We start from the raw sequence: 13,475 nt of genomic DNA, 5'->3' as shown, positions 1-13,475 counted from the left end.
TTCTGAGAAAAGAAGTCTGAAAGGACAAAACTGAAACTGAATCCATGTGAACAGGAAGGACACCTAAAGAAGAAGCACCAACCACTCCACAGAGTACATAATTGGTGTGTTCTCCAGGGGATCTTCTAATATCCGAACTCCCTAGACATCTACCCAAAGGCAGGCTAAAAGTCCTTTTCAAGACAAATCCTTTTATTCAGACTGGTATTAACCTGGGTATTAAGGCACATACTAAGCAAATGATGGTTAAAGTAACAAATTAAAACTCACCCACATTAATAATATTGATTGATAATCAATCTATCTCTAAATGGTTTTGCTAGAGGTGAGTAGGTAAAAGAAGAAAGAATCTGGGTGTTTGACCAAGTGAAGATGCTACCATCCAGTGAAGTGAAGAAGGATCTAAAATTTATTGAGCTCATGAATATGCCAGGTATACATTAACTGCTTTAATTCTCATGATAATCTTAAAGTATGTGCATGTGTTTTTTCATTTAAAAGATACCATTTTCCTATGCTATAAGGAGTCCAGTTTATCCAATCCCTAACTGATATAAGATAGAATACAGTGGAGATTCTACTATACTTTCTCTTATAAGAACAAATGACATCTTTAATTTTGCCTACATTTCCTGTTGATATTCCAGTATAGTGAATCAACTTTCAATTAAAAAAAAAAAGTTCTTTCAAGAGGCAAGATGACTTTTCAATAACATTTCTTCTTAATTTCAAGGTGAATGGGTTATGACTTCAAAAAAAAAAAAAAGACTAGTATTCGTGTCCTTCAAAGTAATTAGCAACTTTCAGAAGTGATTGGTATAAAACAATTATTGTCATTGATCAGCTCTTAATAGATAATTTTAAACAAAGTCATTGTGTGCTCAGCAGATTACAGCTTGTTAACGGGCAAGTTCTAAATGACCTCTTAAGCTAGTCAAATCAATGATGCATATTCTTCATTAAGTAACATCAAAATGTAAGTGGTCTTATAAATAATGTTTATTTTAAGCACTAAAACAAATGGCAAAACCTTGATATACCAAAAGCCATCTGTTCATAGAAAAGATTTCCCCTCCATTGGTTTACTTTTATTCCTCAAAATTCATAGTAACATTACTGTTATCAAAAGAAAAAAAAAAGTCTTCTCACCTAAAATTAAAATGAAGACATGAAAAACAAAATTTCTATTAACTGATAATAACCTACCTAGTATCAATGGTCTAAATGTATTTGAGAGCATACAAACAGAATCTTACTCATAACTATGCTTTTATTTATTAGAATGTTGAACATTCTAGATTATACAGTAAGCACAGAAAAGTAGGTTTACTAAATTTTCAAAGGTATTTAAAAAACAGCAACATCAAAATTTCATACTAGGTGTCACTGAATTATGATGTCAAAAACATACATATAAATGGAAATCTTAACCAGATATTTCTAACTAAGATAAGATTCTGGATAATCATTCCATATGCAGTTTCTTCCCTTCAATATTGTTTCCCCACTCTACATGACTTTATATTCCCTTTCGCTACAAATTTATTTAATTATTTCACAATGTTACTGGTACTACAAGTAGTAGGAAGAAAGAAGAAATATTCTTTTGCATGGTGATGGAAAATTTAAATATCCATCCATCATTAGGCAAAAGCTTGGGGTGGTCTATCTGATCCTGATCCTCTTACTCCTTGGGCTGACATTTCGGGATATCTTTCTCTATTAATTTATATTCTTAGAGCTTAAAATTATATCTAGGATATAAGAGACCTTCCATATTTTTTTCCTAAATTATTTCCTTAATTACTTCCTGAATTATTCCTGATAAATTCCTACTTATCCCTCTCCCTCTAATCATGGAGTCATTATTTTAAATGTACATGCTTCATAGTATTACAAACATAAAAACTGGATTATAAATAGTTTAGGAGATTGAAATGGATCCTTATGTATCTGACACAAATTCAACTATTTTTAAATTAAAGCCACCACAGAAATCATTTCTCATATTTTTATATTTTAGACACAATTGGGAAAAAAAGAAAATGGTTAATTGATGTTTCAAGCTAGATTAATGTTTGTAAATTTAAATTTATATTCATAGATCCAGACCTCTAAGAAGAAAGAGCCAATAAAGTTATGGTTACTTTGCAAATCGGCTCTTTTAAGTGATATTTAATCTAGTGATCATCTTGTTGTTACAGTTTTTATTTTTCTTAAAGTTAAGATTTCTATCTGAACTAAAATATTTTGGGACACTAATTTCAAGACAAATCATTTAAAATAACTGAAATAATAAAGAATCAGCCAAGATACTCTTTCAGAAGAGTATCATTATGTAAGGATATATGATTATCAGTAATATGTACAAAGTTTCCAGGGTAAAAGGAATTCTATTTGAAATAATCAATTAGATCTGTAGCATTTTTAAATCTGTAAGCTTTAGATTATTTCCGTTTTTCATTTCTCATAGATTTTGAAAGTGAGAAGAAAAATAGAACATATTTTTTAAGAGATCTCTAAGATACTACACATGAGCACTTCCTGAAATTTGTATTCCTATGGTACTGTGCCAGGTGTCCCAGAACAGACAAGCAAAGGAGGACTCAAGATGCGTAAGATAAGCCAATGGAAACTTTTTAAAGACATTATAAGGAACATATAATTTGCAGAGAGTACTCTTGTTAACTTCCAACTCTGTGACAGACTATATATCCTCATTATGTTTAGTTTACTAAAAACCAGTATATTCTTAGAGTTAACATATAGAGAGATTAGCAGCTGAAGTTTCTAGCAGTCCTGGGGGGACGATGGAGGACAAATCCTGATACTGGCAAGAGCAGTACGTAAGGCCCCAGCCTTTTTTTACAATGAGAGGTTTATCATCCAACTCTGCCTACAAGGGGAAGCATGTAACACTCAACATGGTCTCCTACTAATCGTCACTAAGTTTAGAATTCCCTAAGTAGAATGTACTGCTAGTAAAATGCTCTTGACTTGTGAGGACTAGGGATCAGTTTACCAAGTAAACCAGAGCATAAGTAATGAAGTTCCCATAAAGCTCAGTCCAGGGTTCACATAGTTGTTCTCAACTATGAGAACATATGTGGGTATCAGATCTTTGGGGTTCAATTCCTAACACTGTCACTTACTAGCTGTGGGACCTTGAGCAAGATATCATTCTGTGATTCTATTTCCTCATCTTTCTAATTGAAATCTGTGAGGATTAGAGAGAAGAGTTAAAATATTTAAAATATTTAAGACTGGTGCCCGGAGGGTAGTGACTGCCATGTAATTGCTAACTCTTATTATTATTTACTAATGGTTCTGACTTACCAAGATTTGGAAATATGTGGCATTGCAATCTTTTTCTTGCTTGGTCTCTGTGACATAAGGCTCCCACAGACAATCAGTCTGACTAAGGTATGCTCAAATATCTGCCAGCAAAATATATATATATAGATATATCTATATATATCTATATATATATATATATATTTTTTTTTCTCACTCAGGTAGTAAGTGTGGAAATCTGGAGCCATTCTCTTGGGGAAATAGGAGCCTCAAAGACAAGGCTGAGGCTGGATATACGTTCAGCCTCTCAGGTGACCTTCCCCCTACCAATGGAAGAATTAAGTATATGATATATACCACTCCACAGACGAAGCTTCATCTGAGATGGAGTAGCCAGTAAACAAAAGTCATAAGCAAGAGAAAATACTAAAGGTTGAGAACCACAAATCAAGGTAGCAGGGAAAAGGAACAAGTAATAGACCCTAGGATGGATGAAATAATCCCACTAAACGGTACTTTTTTTTTTTTTTTTTTTTGCTACTTAGGGATATTTTTTAATGGGCTTTCTATACATAAAGTAATTTTGCCTCTTTATAGTACTGTTATTAGGAAGCTGAGCTGCTAAGCCCAGTGTTTGGTGGACCTGAGGTGACACCCAAGAACTTAATTAGATACCCCCTGGCATCAGAAATGGAGAGTCAGTTCTATACCAGGCTGTAAAAGGATAGACAATTGTGTGTTTAAATGGGATGTGGAAAGAAATGAGTTTAGGAACTGAATCATTCAGGCCATTTGTATAAGATACTAAAAGCTGCATAAAAAGAGAACTAAGAAAAAAAGTTGGGGGCCAAATATAGACAAGATCCACAACAGAATATCCAAAATGTTGGAGGAAAACCAGAACCCTAATCTGGAGTAAAGATGAATTAAAGACCAAAAAGGCAATAAAGTGTCACACAGAGAAACAGGAGGAACAGGGCCCCCGGAGCTAAGATAAAAATTTACTGAGCAATTTATTGCTGTATTAATTGACTGTCACTGGTCTAGCAGCATATCAGCAACAGGGATTTTGAAAAGACATACTGTGGGTTCTGACAGCAGCTTCTATCATAGCAGACCTCCTTCAAACCTATACATGTTAAGATACTTTAGCAAGGTCCCAAAGCTCATGAGCTCTTCCATTCACGTGAGAAATGCACTAACCAAATAGTACTTTACCACGTCCAATTTATCTATACCACATAACCTCACCAGATTCTCAAAAAAGTCTTAAAGGTCCCCCAGCAAAGGCTTAAATAATTGTCAACAGACACTGAGGGACTTAAACAAAAAGTATTTACAACAAATGACTTTTTTACTCCTTGTGTAGAAAAGTGTTCATTGATTTATTCGGGGAAATTTATTTAACCACCTACTATAAGCCAGGAACTATAGATACAAAGACTAAGAGGATAGGATCTGGGCCCCAAGGGACTTACAGTGTGTGAGGGGGTGGATACAGGCATATAAATTAGTAAGGATAATAAAATGTTACAGGTTCTATAACAGAAGTATGTCGATGGTAAAATAGGACATAAAAAGGGAGAGCGATCAATTCTACATGGGTAGGGTGATCATAAAGCTTTTAGAAAGAAGGTGACCCTTTAAAAAATAAACGCAGTACATCAGGATATGAATACTTATTACATTAAAAAATCATAGACATATAATTTATTCTTTATTATAAGAATGTGACATCTATATAGGAATGGATAGGTTAAAGTGTATTTTTTAAATCCCTCTATTTTCAGGAATGCTCCACTAGCCTCATTAGCAACTGGTGATAATCTGTCATGCTAAGAGTCAGCAGTCAAACATAATTTGTAATTAGCTCCGTATATAAGGCAAATTAGGACAAAAGTTTTTCTTTTCTAGTGTATGTGAAAACCTTATTCGAGATTTGGGTGCACATGGATCTGTGTGAATATTATAAAAATTTGGGGTAGTTATCTAGGACTCTCAGAAGTTCTTCTTCTTGGACAAGCACAGCCACCCATATTTAACGCATTGAAGGGATAGTTGTTTTGAACAGGGTTACTCGGTAGCTGATGAGCTGAAAAGGCAGAGGTATAGCTGTTAGAAGTAAAACTTCAGCTAGTGCTCTCTAACCAGGATCGTAACCTTCAGATGTGCACAACATCAAGGTAGGCGGACCACACACTGGTCTCCTCACCCACTCACTCCTGCAGAAAGCAAAACCTTTAGAGCGCCATTCTGCAGAACTGCACATTTTACAAATAAATTCAGTTCTGGTCACTGTGATCAACCAATGCTAAAATTTAATCTTTTTTTTTAAGATTTTATTTATTTATTTGACAGAGATCACGAGTAGGCAGAGAGGCAGGCAGAGAAAGAGAAAGAGGAGGAAGCAAGCTCCCTGCTGAGCAAAGAGTCCAATGAGGGGCTCGATCCAAGGACTCTGGGATCATGACCTGAGCTGAAGGCAGAGGCTTTAACCCACTGAGCCACCCAGACGCCCCTAAAATTTAATCTTTGTTAGGCGGTCATTTTGGCCATCATGCAAGTAAGCCTCATGCTTCATCACAGGAACGTGAAATAAGAACCCAGTCTATTACCAAGTCAACTCATGCAAAGCTCTGAAGACAGTCTTTGAACATCTTCATTAGAGAAGTGTTTTCATTATAAAAATTCCTGCGTGTCGTCAGTGGCTCAGCTCAAAGTCTTCCCCTGCCTCACTTTATTGATCGCTGCATCCCCACCTCTCCTCGCCTCTCCTGGAATGTGTAGCATAAAAAATAAATCCAGACATAGCAAGGGAGATTTTATTTCAAAGAATTATCATGGGAGGGAGTGAATGACCAACACGACAGATGAAGAGGACTACTGCAATAGGCAGAGCGCTTTGACCGTAAGATCCATAAGCATGTCAAGAATTAGACACAGAGTTTTGTGTGTGTGTGTGTGTGTGTTTAATAGGAAGATATAAACAAGGCTAGAAAGAACCAGATGTGGAGATGTTGGATGAAAGGGTGGCATAATTGGATAGATCAGAAAATGCTTTACCAGGAAGCCAGCCTATTCTCAGGAAGAGGTATTATATGCTGGCTGAAGTTCAGGGACACGGGGAAGGAGAGAACTTTAACCATAGTTTGGTTAATAAACTGACTGATGGAGGCAAGCGGTTGTGGTCATCATCCGTGAGGTAAGGAGCAGAAATTTGGGAAGGGGGCACTGTGCCTGGTCTTGTCATAGGTAAACAAGGGACAGATCTGTGCCTCTTATCTAAGTCATGTGGTGAAGGGCAACATTTTTTCTTTTTTTTTTTTTTTTCCAGTAAGCTGTTTCCAGAGGGTGGGAGATATTTTTAAACTTTGTTGTCTTCCATGATCAAAGGACTCAGGTAAAGTTCAACACTGCTCACTAACAATAATCAAAGACAAGTTGACTTTGGGCGATGCTAGTAGGAAATGCAGCTTTTAGTTCAATGTTGGGAGTATGTCAAAAACTCTGCCTTCCAAGTGGCCTATACTGACATAGGTTTCTTAGATATGCCTAATATAGGTAAAGAGAATCATGATTCAAGTCAGATCAAAACTGAACAGGAAGATGGAGGGCTAAATAGCAAACAACAGAATGCATTTTTCTTTTTTTTTTTTTTAAAGATTTATTTATTTATTTATTTGCAGACAGAGATCACAAGTAGGCAGAGAGGCAGGCAGAGAGAGAGAGTGGGAAGCAGGCTCCCCACGGAGCAGAGAGCCTGATGTGGGGCTCGATCCCAGGACTCTGGGATCATGACCTGAGCTGAAGGCAGAGGCTTTAACCCACTGAGCCACCCAGGCGCCCCCAGAATGCATTTTTCTACCCCTGTCTTCTATGTCTCTATCTTCCCCAGTGATCTATGTAGACATCTAAGTCTTAAGTCCAAGTACATTATGCTGGCAGTCAGTCATCTATTGCCTTTTACTTTGGAGACACATCTGACACAAAGTAAGCAGAAAAGAAAAGAATCTAAAAGTGTTAAAGGCTCAGAAGTCAAGTCTTTGGCAGAGCTATACAGAGAATCAAAATCTCCTAAATTCCCAGATTTAAGCACTCCCACTGAAAGAAGAAGACCGAATAATTTTCCCATACTACTATATGATTAGTAAGTAAATAGCCCATTGCTGCTATAGTATGTGCCTTTGGCTCAGGAAAAAGCAGCAAGATCTACTTCTTCCTCTTGCTTTTCTCCCTAAACCACAGGGGAACAGAAAGGTGGACAGAGGGGCACCTGGGTGACTCAGTTGGTTAAGTGTCTGCCTTTGGCTCAGGTCATGATCTCGGAGTTCTGGGATCAAGCCCCATGTCGGGTTCCCTGCTCAGCAGGGAGCCTGCTTCTCCCTCTCCCTCTATTCCTCTACTCCACTCATGCAGTCTCTCTCTCTCGATAAGATTGTGAAAGAAAGGAAGAGAGAGAGAGTGAAAGAGAGAGAAAGAGAGAAAAAGAGAAAGGAAGGAAGGAAGGAAAAGAAAGAAAAGGAGGGAGGGACAGAACAGATAGACCAACCCTGTGATAGGCTCTTGGCACACAACCATACCTGCAGAGGAAAGCACCCTTCTCAAAGCAGTATAAATAACCAAAAAATGTTAATTTACCTGCCATATTTCTGCACGGGACCTTCAGAAGGTATTTTACTACGCTGTTTGACCCAAAATAAAATCTATTATTAGCAGAAGAACTAATAGATTAATGAAAGAGAATATAATAAGGCAACATAAGTTTTAAGAACATTAATGGAATTCACCAAAGTAATTTCCATTTATAATAGCTCCACAATTAAGCTATTACCATACTACCTGAGACAAGAGAAATAATATTTTTGTTGTGCCCATTCCCAAAATCTGAGCAGAAACCAAGCCAGCCTCATAATCAGTAGCTCAGCATTCCACTAGGAAAATAACATGTAAAAATGAACATAGAGATGATAGAAATTAAACTTCTAAGGTGGAAACTGACTTTATTACTGCTAAATCATATGAATAATTCCTAATTGATTTGTATTGGACCGGCATCTTATATTCCAGAACCATGTTCATCTATTTATCACAATATTCTATATGACATATGGAAACTAATACATTGCTTCATTAATATTTACGGTCTTTCTCTAGTTATGGCTCAGAGATATTTAACATTCTAAAACATAAGCACTGATAATTACATGTTTTACATTTTACTCTAATTTTTAATACTGCCAAGATTATTTAGTATAACTAACTTTTTAACTATGTACTCTTTTCTCTCTAACCATTAGCATATCAATCAAATTTGCATTATTCTGGCTTGCTCATTTTATTAAAAGCGAATTCAGGGCACAATTGACTTTTCATTTGTTTAACAAGTGAAGAAATATTTACCCTGACAGCCATTGCGTTGTAGAAATTCATCTTCATAGCACAAGATGCGAACTGTGAATCAGGAAAAAAGAAAAAAAGGCCTATAGTTCAGTTACACAAAGACAGTGAAGCCTATTTTTACATATAAAAGATAAGAATCTTTATACATAATACATAATAAGAGTTCTGGGGTTAGAAAAATGAAATCAAACTTTGTATTGAAGAGATAGGCTTCCTAATACATAATGCAGGCTTAACCAGAAAAATCTATGGTAGTCAAACTAGGAGCTAATGGAGATATATGATCATAAAATGCTCTCCGCTGAGTTTGATAATCAATGGTGCTCTGCTGAGAATAGAATAACAAAGCAGAAATATTCACAAGTGCTGGTGACACGTAGTATTGTATGATTTATTCACTGGGGTTCTTTTAGCCAAAACTCACAGAAACATAAAAGGAATTCATATTTCAAGACGTCTGGTTTAATGAAAAATTCAAAGAAATACTGTCTTCAGTCGAAATCGTTCAAGGATATGGATGCAGTGATGGAGCAAAATTGTGCCTTCCAACCATCTGTACAAAATGTTATGTACTTAGCTGCCTCCTGAGTAATCCTTGGGAATTTTGTTTCATTTAATATTCATTTTAACACCATAAAATAATAAATACAATGATATCATGTTACAGCAAATCCCCTGATATAGGGAAGACTTCCTAAGGTCTTGGTTTCTTTCTAGTATAGATACATTTGTCTATTAATATACAAATCTCTGTTACAGTACATAATCATTGAGCAACATAGCTTATTTCAAGACAAATATTGCTTTAAATGAAGTTTCTACATCTGTTATATCTTTTAATTAAAAACATAAATTTAACATAATTCATGACAGTATAATAAATAGTAAAAGCAATGAAATATACATTTTTGATCCAAATACTATTTTATCCATTTTTATTCAATCAAAATTCATTTGACTAACATAACTTGAGCTTAGGTAACAGGTGCTGTGTTTCAGTCAAAAATCAGAGGTAAGTGCCTTAACCTTTTATATAGGGGTTTTCTTCCCTGCAATAAACAGAAATTCATATAAAAGGGTTTCACTGTAATTAGGATTGTTTGAATTGCCTGGTCTGATCCAAAGCAAATTGTCTGTGGAGAGCAGCAGGGCTGGATTATTTATCAACAGTCTGAGCAATTAAGAAACAGTTGGCTGCAATATGTTATTTACAAATGAACACAATGATGTTACTTCATTTTAAATTCTCATTCTTCATCATAGCAAGCGGGGCATAGTTCTTGGCATTTGCGGTGAAGTTAAAAGATTTACCTTAATACCTTATTTCTTCAAGTTATACTGATGCAGAGATAACCATTAAATGATTTTACACAGGTGGAGCACACTAAAAATTACATATCTAAAATGTCTACGTTCAGAAAGAGGTAATGTTTCTTACCCTTATTATGTTGCTGTTCAGTTAGCAGCACTGAGAGCGTGTGAGCTTTCAAGTCACAGACCTGAGTTCATGTGCTGATGTTGCTTTTATCAGCTGTGTGGCTTTGGACAAGTTACTCAAAGCCAGCCAGTCTTGACTTCCAGGCTCACAATATGCAACAGCATTTTGAAGAGTTGAGGTGAAGATTAAATGATTAAAATGAGATAAAATTTTTAAGGGGCTTGGGACATAGTTGATGATTATAAAAGGGATGATCACTGCTGCTGCTAGACACATTTTGTAGCTAAAAGTATGCAATTTAACAATTAGTAAAATTCCAAAATATAAGAGGTTAAATTTTATTCTGAAGACAGAGAAAAAAGCAATCTAGCTTTTAAGTGTACGAATTCTGACTTTCATTGCTAAAGGTGGAATAGCACTTTGATTCTAGTTTATCATTCTCATGTGAATCACCGATGTTAAATGTATTTGCTTTGGAAAGTAACAAAAATATATTTATGTGAATAATATTGCATATTCCCACTTATAAGAGGTATGTGAAATAGTCAAATTCACAGAGACAGAAAGTGGAATAGCAGTTACCAGAGGTTAGAGGAAGGGGGCAGCTATCGTTAAATGAGTGGTCTCCATTTGAGATGAAGGAGAAATTCTGGAGATGGGTAGTGGTGATAGTTGCATAAAAACATAAATATACCTAATGCCACTGAGTAACAGTGCAGTTAAAAATGGTACAAATGGTAAATTTTATGCTATGTGTATTTTACCAAAATCTTAAAAACACCAAAAAAAATCATTTGTGAATGAATTGTTCATTTTCATAAGCCATCTATGAGACACATTTAGACACTTAAATATTTTGTAAAATTCCTCTCATCTAAGTCCATTTATTTCCATTCCGAACAATGATACTACTCGTTTTATTAGTATCTGTTCTTTTGGGATATGAGTCATTAAAATACAAATCATACAAAAGCCATTGTTCCTAACACTATTGTCTAGAATTCTGTCCTCAAAATTTGTTTTTCCAATGCATGGGAGTTGGATAAGCAAAGAATATCCTAGCTACTAAATATTAATAGTCTATCCAACAATGACAAGCTATTGTAATTTCTCAACAGACAAAATTCTTAAAATTTTTCTTACTATTTATTAATTTCTCATTTTATCATAAAATACTAAGTCTACTAAGACAAAATCTGGAGTGAAAATCAAGCATAAATGGTAATAGTTTCATTGTAGTGAAAATATGATACTCAATTACAGATGTTTCCCCAGATGTCTGGTGAACAAAGAAAGGGAAAGAGAGGGGAAGGAGGGGACAGAAAGAGAGGAAGAAGGATAAACAGAACTGATATGTTGCATTTACAACAGATAGCACAGGAAGTATTTCTGGGATGAACACTAAGTCAACCATTTGTTAGCTGTATGGCCTTGGCCATGTCATCCCCCTCAATTTTTACAAGGTTTCTGAAATTTTTTTTGGAGGCTTTATTCCTTTTAAAAACATAATCTTCTGCATGGTTGGTTATCTATGTGGATCTTTTAGACAGGGTTGCTAGTCATTGGGACTAGACCATGATTACCAGTGGAAGCATGTTTCATATTTTGAGTTTCTTTCTTTTTTCTTTCTATCAGGTGAATTACAATGGGAGGGTGGTTGGAGATAAATGAGAACCACCCTCTTGGAGGTCAAGTGATATTCAAAGCTTACCACAATCAGGTCCCAATTTCTCCCCTCAATTATCTGTTACTACTCCACTCCTTTGAAAGCTCTATCGATCAAATTACTCTTTTTATTTCTTCACCTGCATGTCCATATTACTTCCCTTGCCCGAAATGTCTTACCATTCTTTTCCAGCTGTCCAAACCTTCTCTCTCCTGTTTTTCTTGCAAGCATTTATCGAAGAAACTATCTTTTCTCCCCTATTCCAAGAGAAGAAGCTGGCATTCTCCTAGTTGCAAAGCACTTTCAAATCATTCCATACCAGCAAGAAGTACTCCATTAAAAAGGACAACAACAACAAACCAAAAGAACAAGAAACCTTACTTCTTAATCTCAAGCTTGCCACACTTAAGACTCTCTATCCCTTTCAATATCGTCATACTTCAGGTATCCCACTACTTATTAACCTCCTTCCTCCCTCCTCCTCACTTCTCCCTGACTGCCCCAAGTACGCTCTAAAAATTCTGGCATCAAGCTAATGGTCAAATTCATACAGGCAACACATTTAATTACTAAATCCACAGCCAAGTTCCAGACCCTGGGAACTAGAAATGTTCCCCGTCTTAAGTCTTAAACTCTAAATGCAAATTCCTCTCCTTCAACCCCTAGTGGCTTGATTTCTCTTAAAGGTTCTTCTATTTGGTTTGGACAGATTTAATACAGATATTTCTTGTTCCCCATTTTTAAGTTCCTTGTTCACATATTTTTATCTGTAAGACTACATGGTATTTTGCTACATGAACATACCATAGATGACCTAATATTTCCTTTACTGTTGAGTATTTAGGTTAAAACCCCCCAAAAAAGTGAGTTTCAGGAGGAAACAATCATTTTCAAAAGCACAACACTCTAAAAAAAGGTTTCTTTGGGTTTTTTGTTGTTTTTTTTTTAATTAAAGGTTTCACTTTAATTCTGGTATAGTTAACATATAGTGTTCTTATTAATACAGTGATTCAACAATTCTACACATTACTCAGTGCTTACCACAGTAAGAGTAACCTTTAATCCCCATCACCAATTTCACCCATCCCCCACCCACCTCCACGCTGATTATCATCAGTTTGTTCTCCATAGTTAAGTCTGTTTCTTGATTTCTATCTGTCTCTCTTTTTTTTTCCTTTGCTCCTCAAAAGCAGAACACTGAAAGCAATACATATTCATAATAATTCTGAGTAATACAGCTATATAAACCCAACCAGATCAGCTGGCTTTATTTTTTAGACTGAACAGTCAAAGGAAACACTTGCATTAAAGTGATGACAATGGAACCTTTAGAAGCCATGCACATATGGATAACAGATATGATGAGCATGAGCCTTTGTTATTTTCCACATCAGTGCTATCCTCATTTCATAATTTTGAGTATAATCGTTAAAATGATTTATTATCAAGTAATCGTGAGTATTTTGTGCATATGCTTTGCCTTGTTTGTTGGCAAATGATACCAGTCTGTTCATTATCAACAGCTGATTTTTAAAACACCCTTTCTTTCTTCCACATACAAAATTAAATGCCAAGTATATTATTTCTTAGAAGTATTATTAGCATAATCTTTAAAACCAGGAGAACCAACTCTAAATTCATTTCATAATTATGATGAAAATATATTAATAAAGTTTT

General features: G+C 35.5%; 1 protein-coding gene across 1 annotated transcript in view; it reads right to left on the bottom strand.

The window, feature by feature from the left end:
• Positions 1-13,475, bottom strand: part of LOC111151113 (spermatogenesis associated 17) — a 182,653-nt gene that overhangs the window by 147,707 nt on the left and 21,471 nt on the right. The window contains exon 4 of the mRNA XM_022508896.1: positions 8,695-8,745. Within this exon, the coding sequence (XP_022364604.1) occupies positions 8,695-8,745 (51 nt within the window). The remainder of the gene's footprint in view (positions 1-8,694; positions 8,746-13,475) is intronic.

The sequence above is a fragment of the Enhydra lutris genome, unplaced genomic scaffold (genome assembly GCF_002288905.1).
Source record: "Enhydra lutris kenyoni isolate GAN:26980312 unplaced genomic scaffold, ASM228890v2 scaffoldscaffold25, whole genome shotgun sequence".
Lineage (NCBI taxonomy): Eukaryota > Metazoa > Chordata > Mammalia > Carnivora > Mustelidae > Enhydra > Enhydra lutris.
Note: the sequence above shows the minus strand (reverse complement) of the source record. Positions and strands in the feature narration are given on the sequence as shown.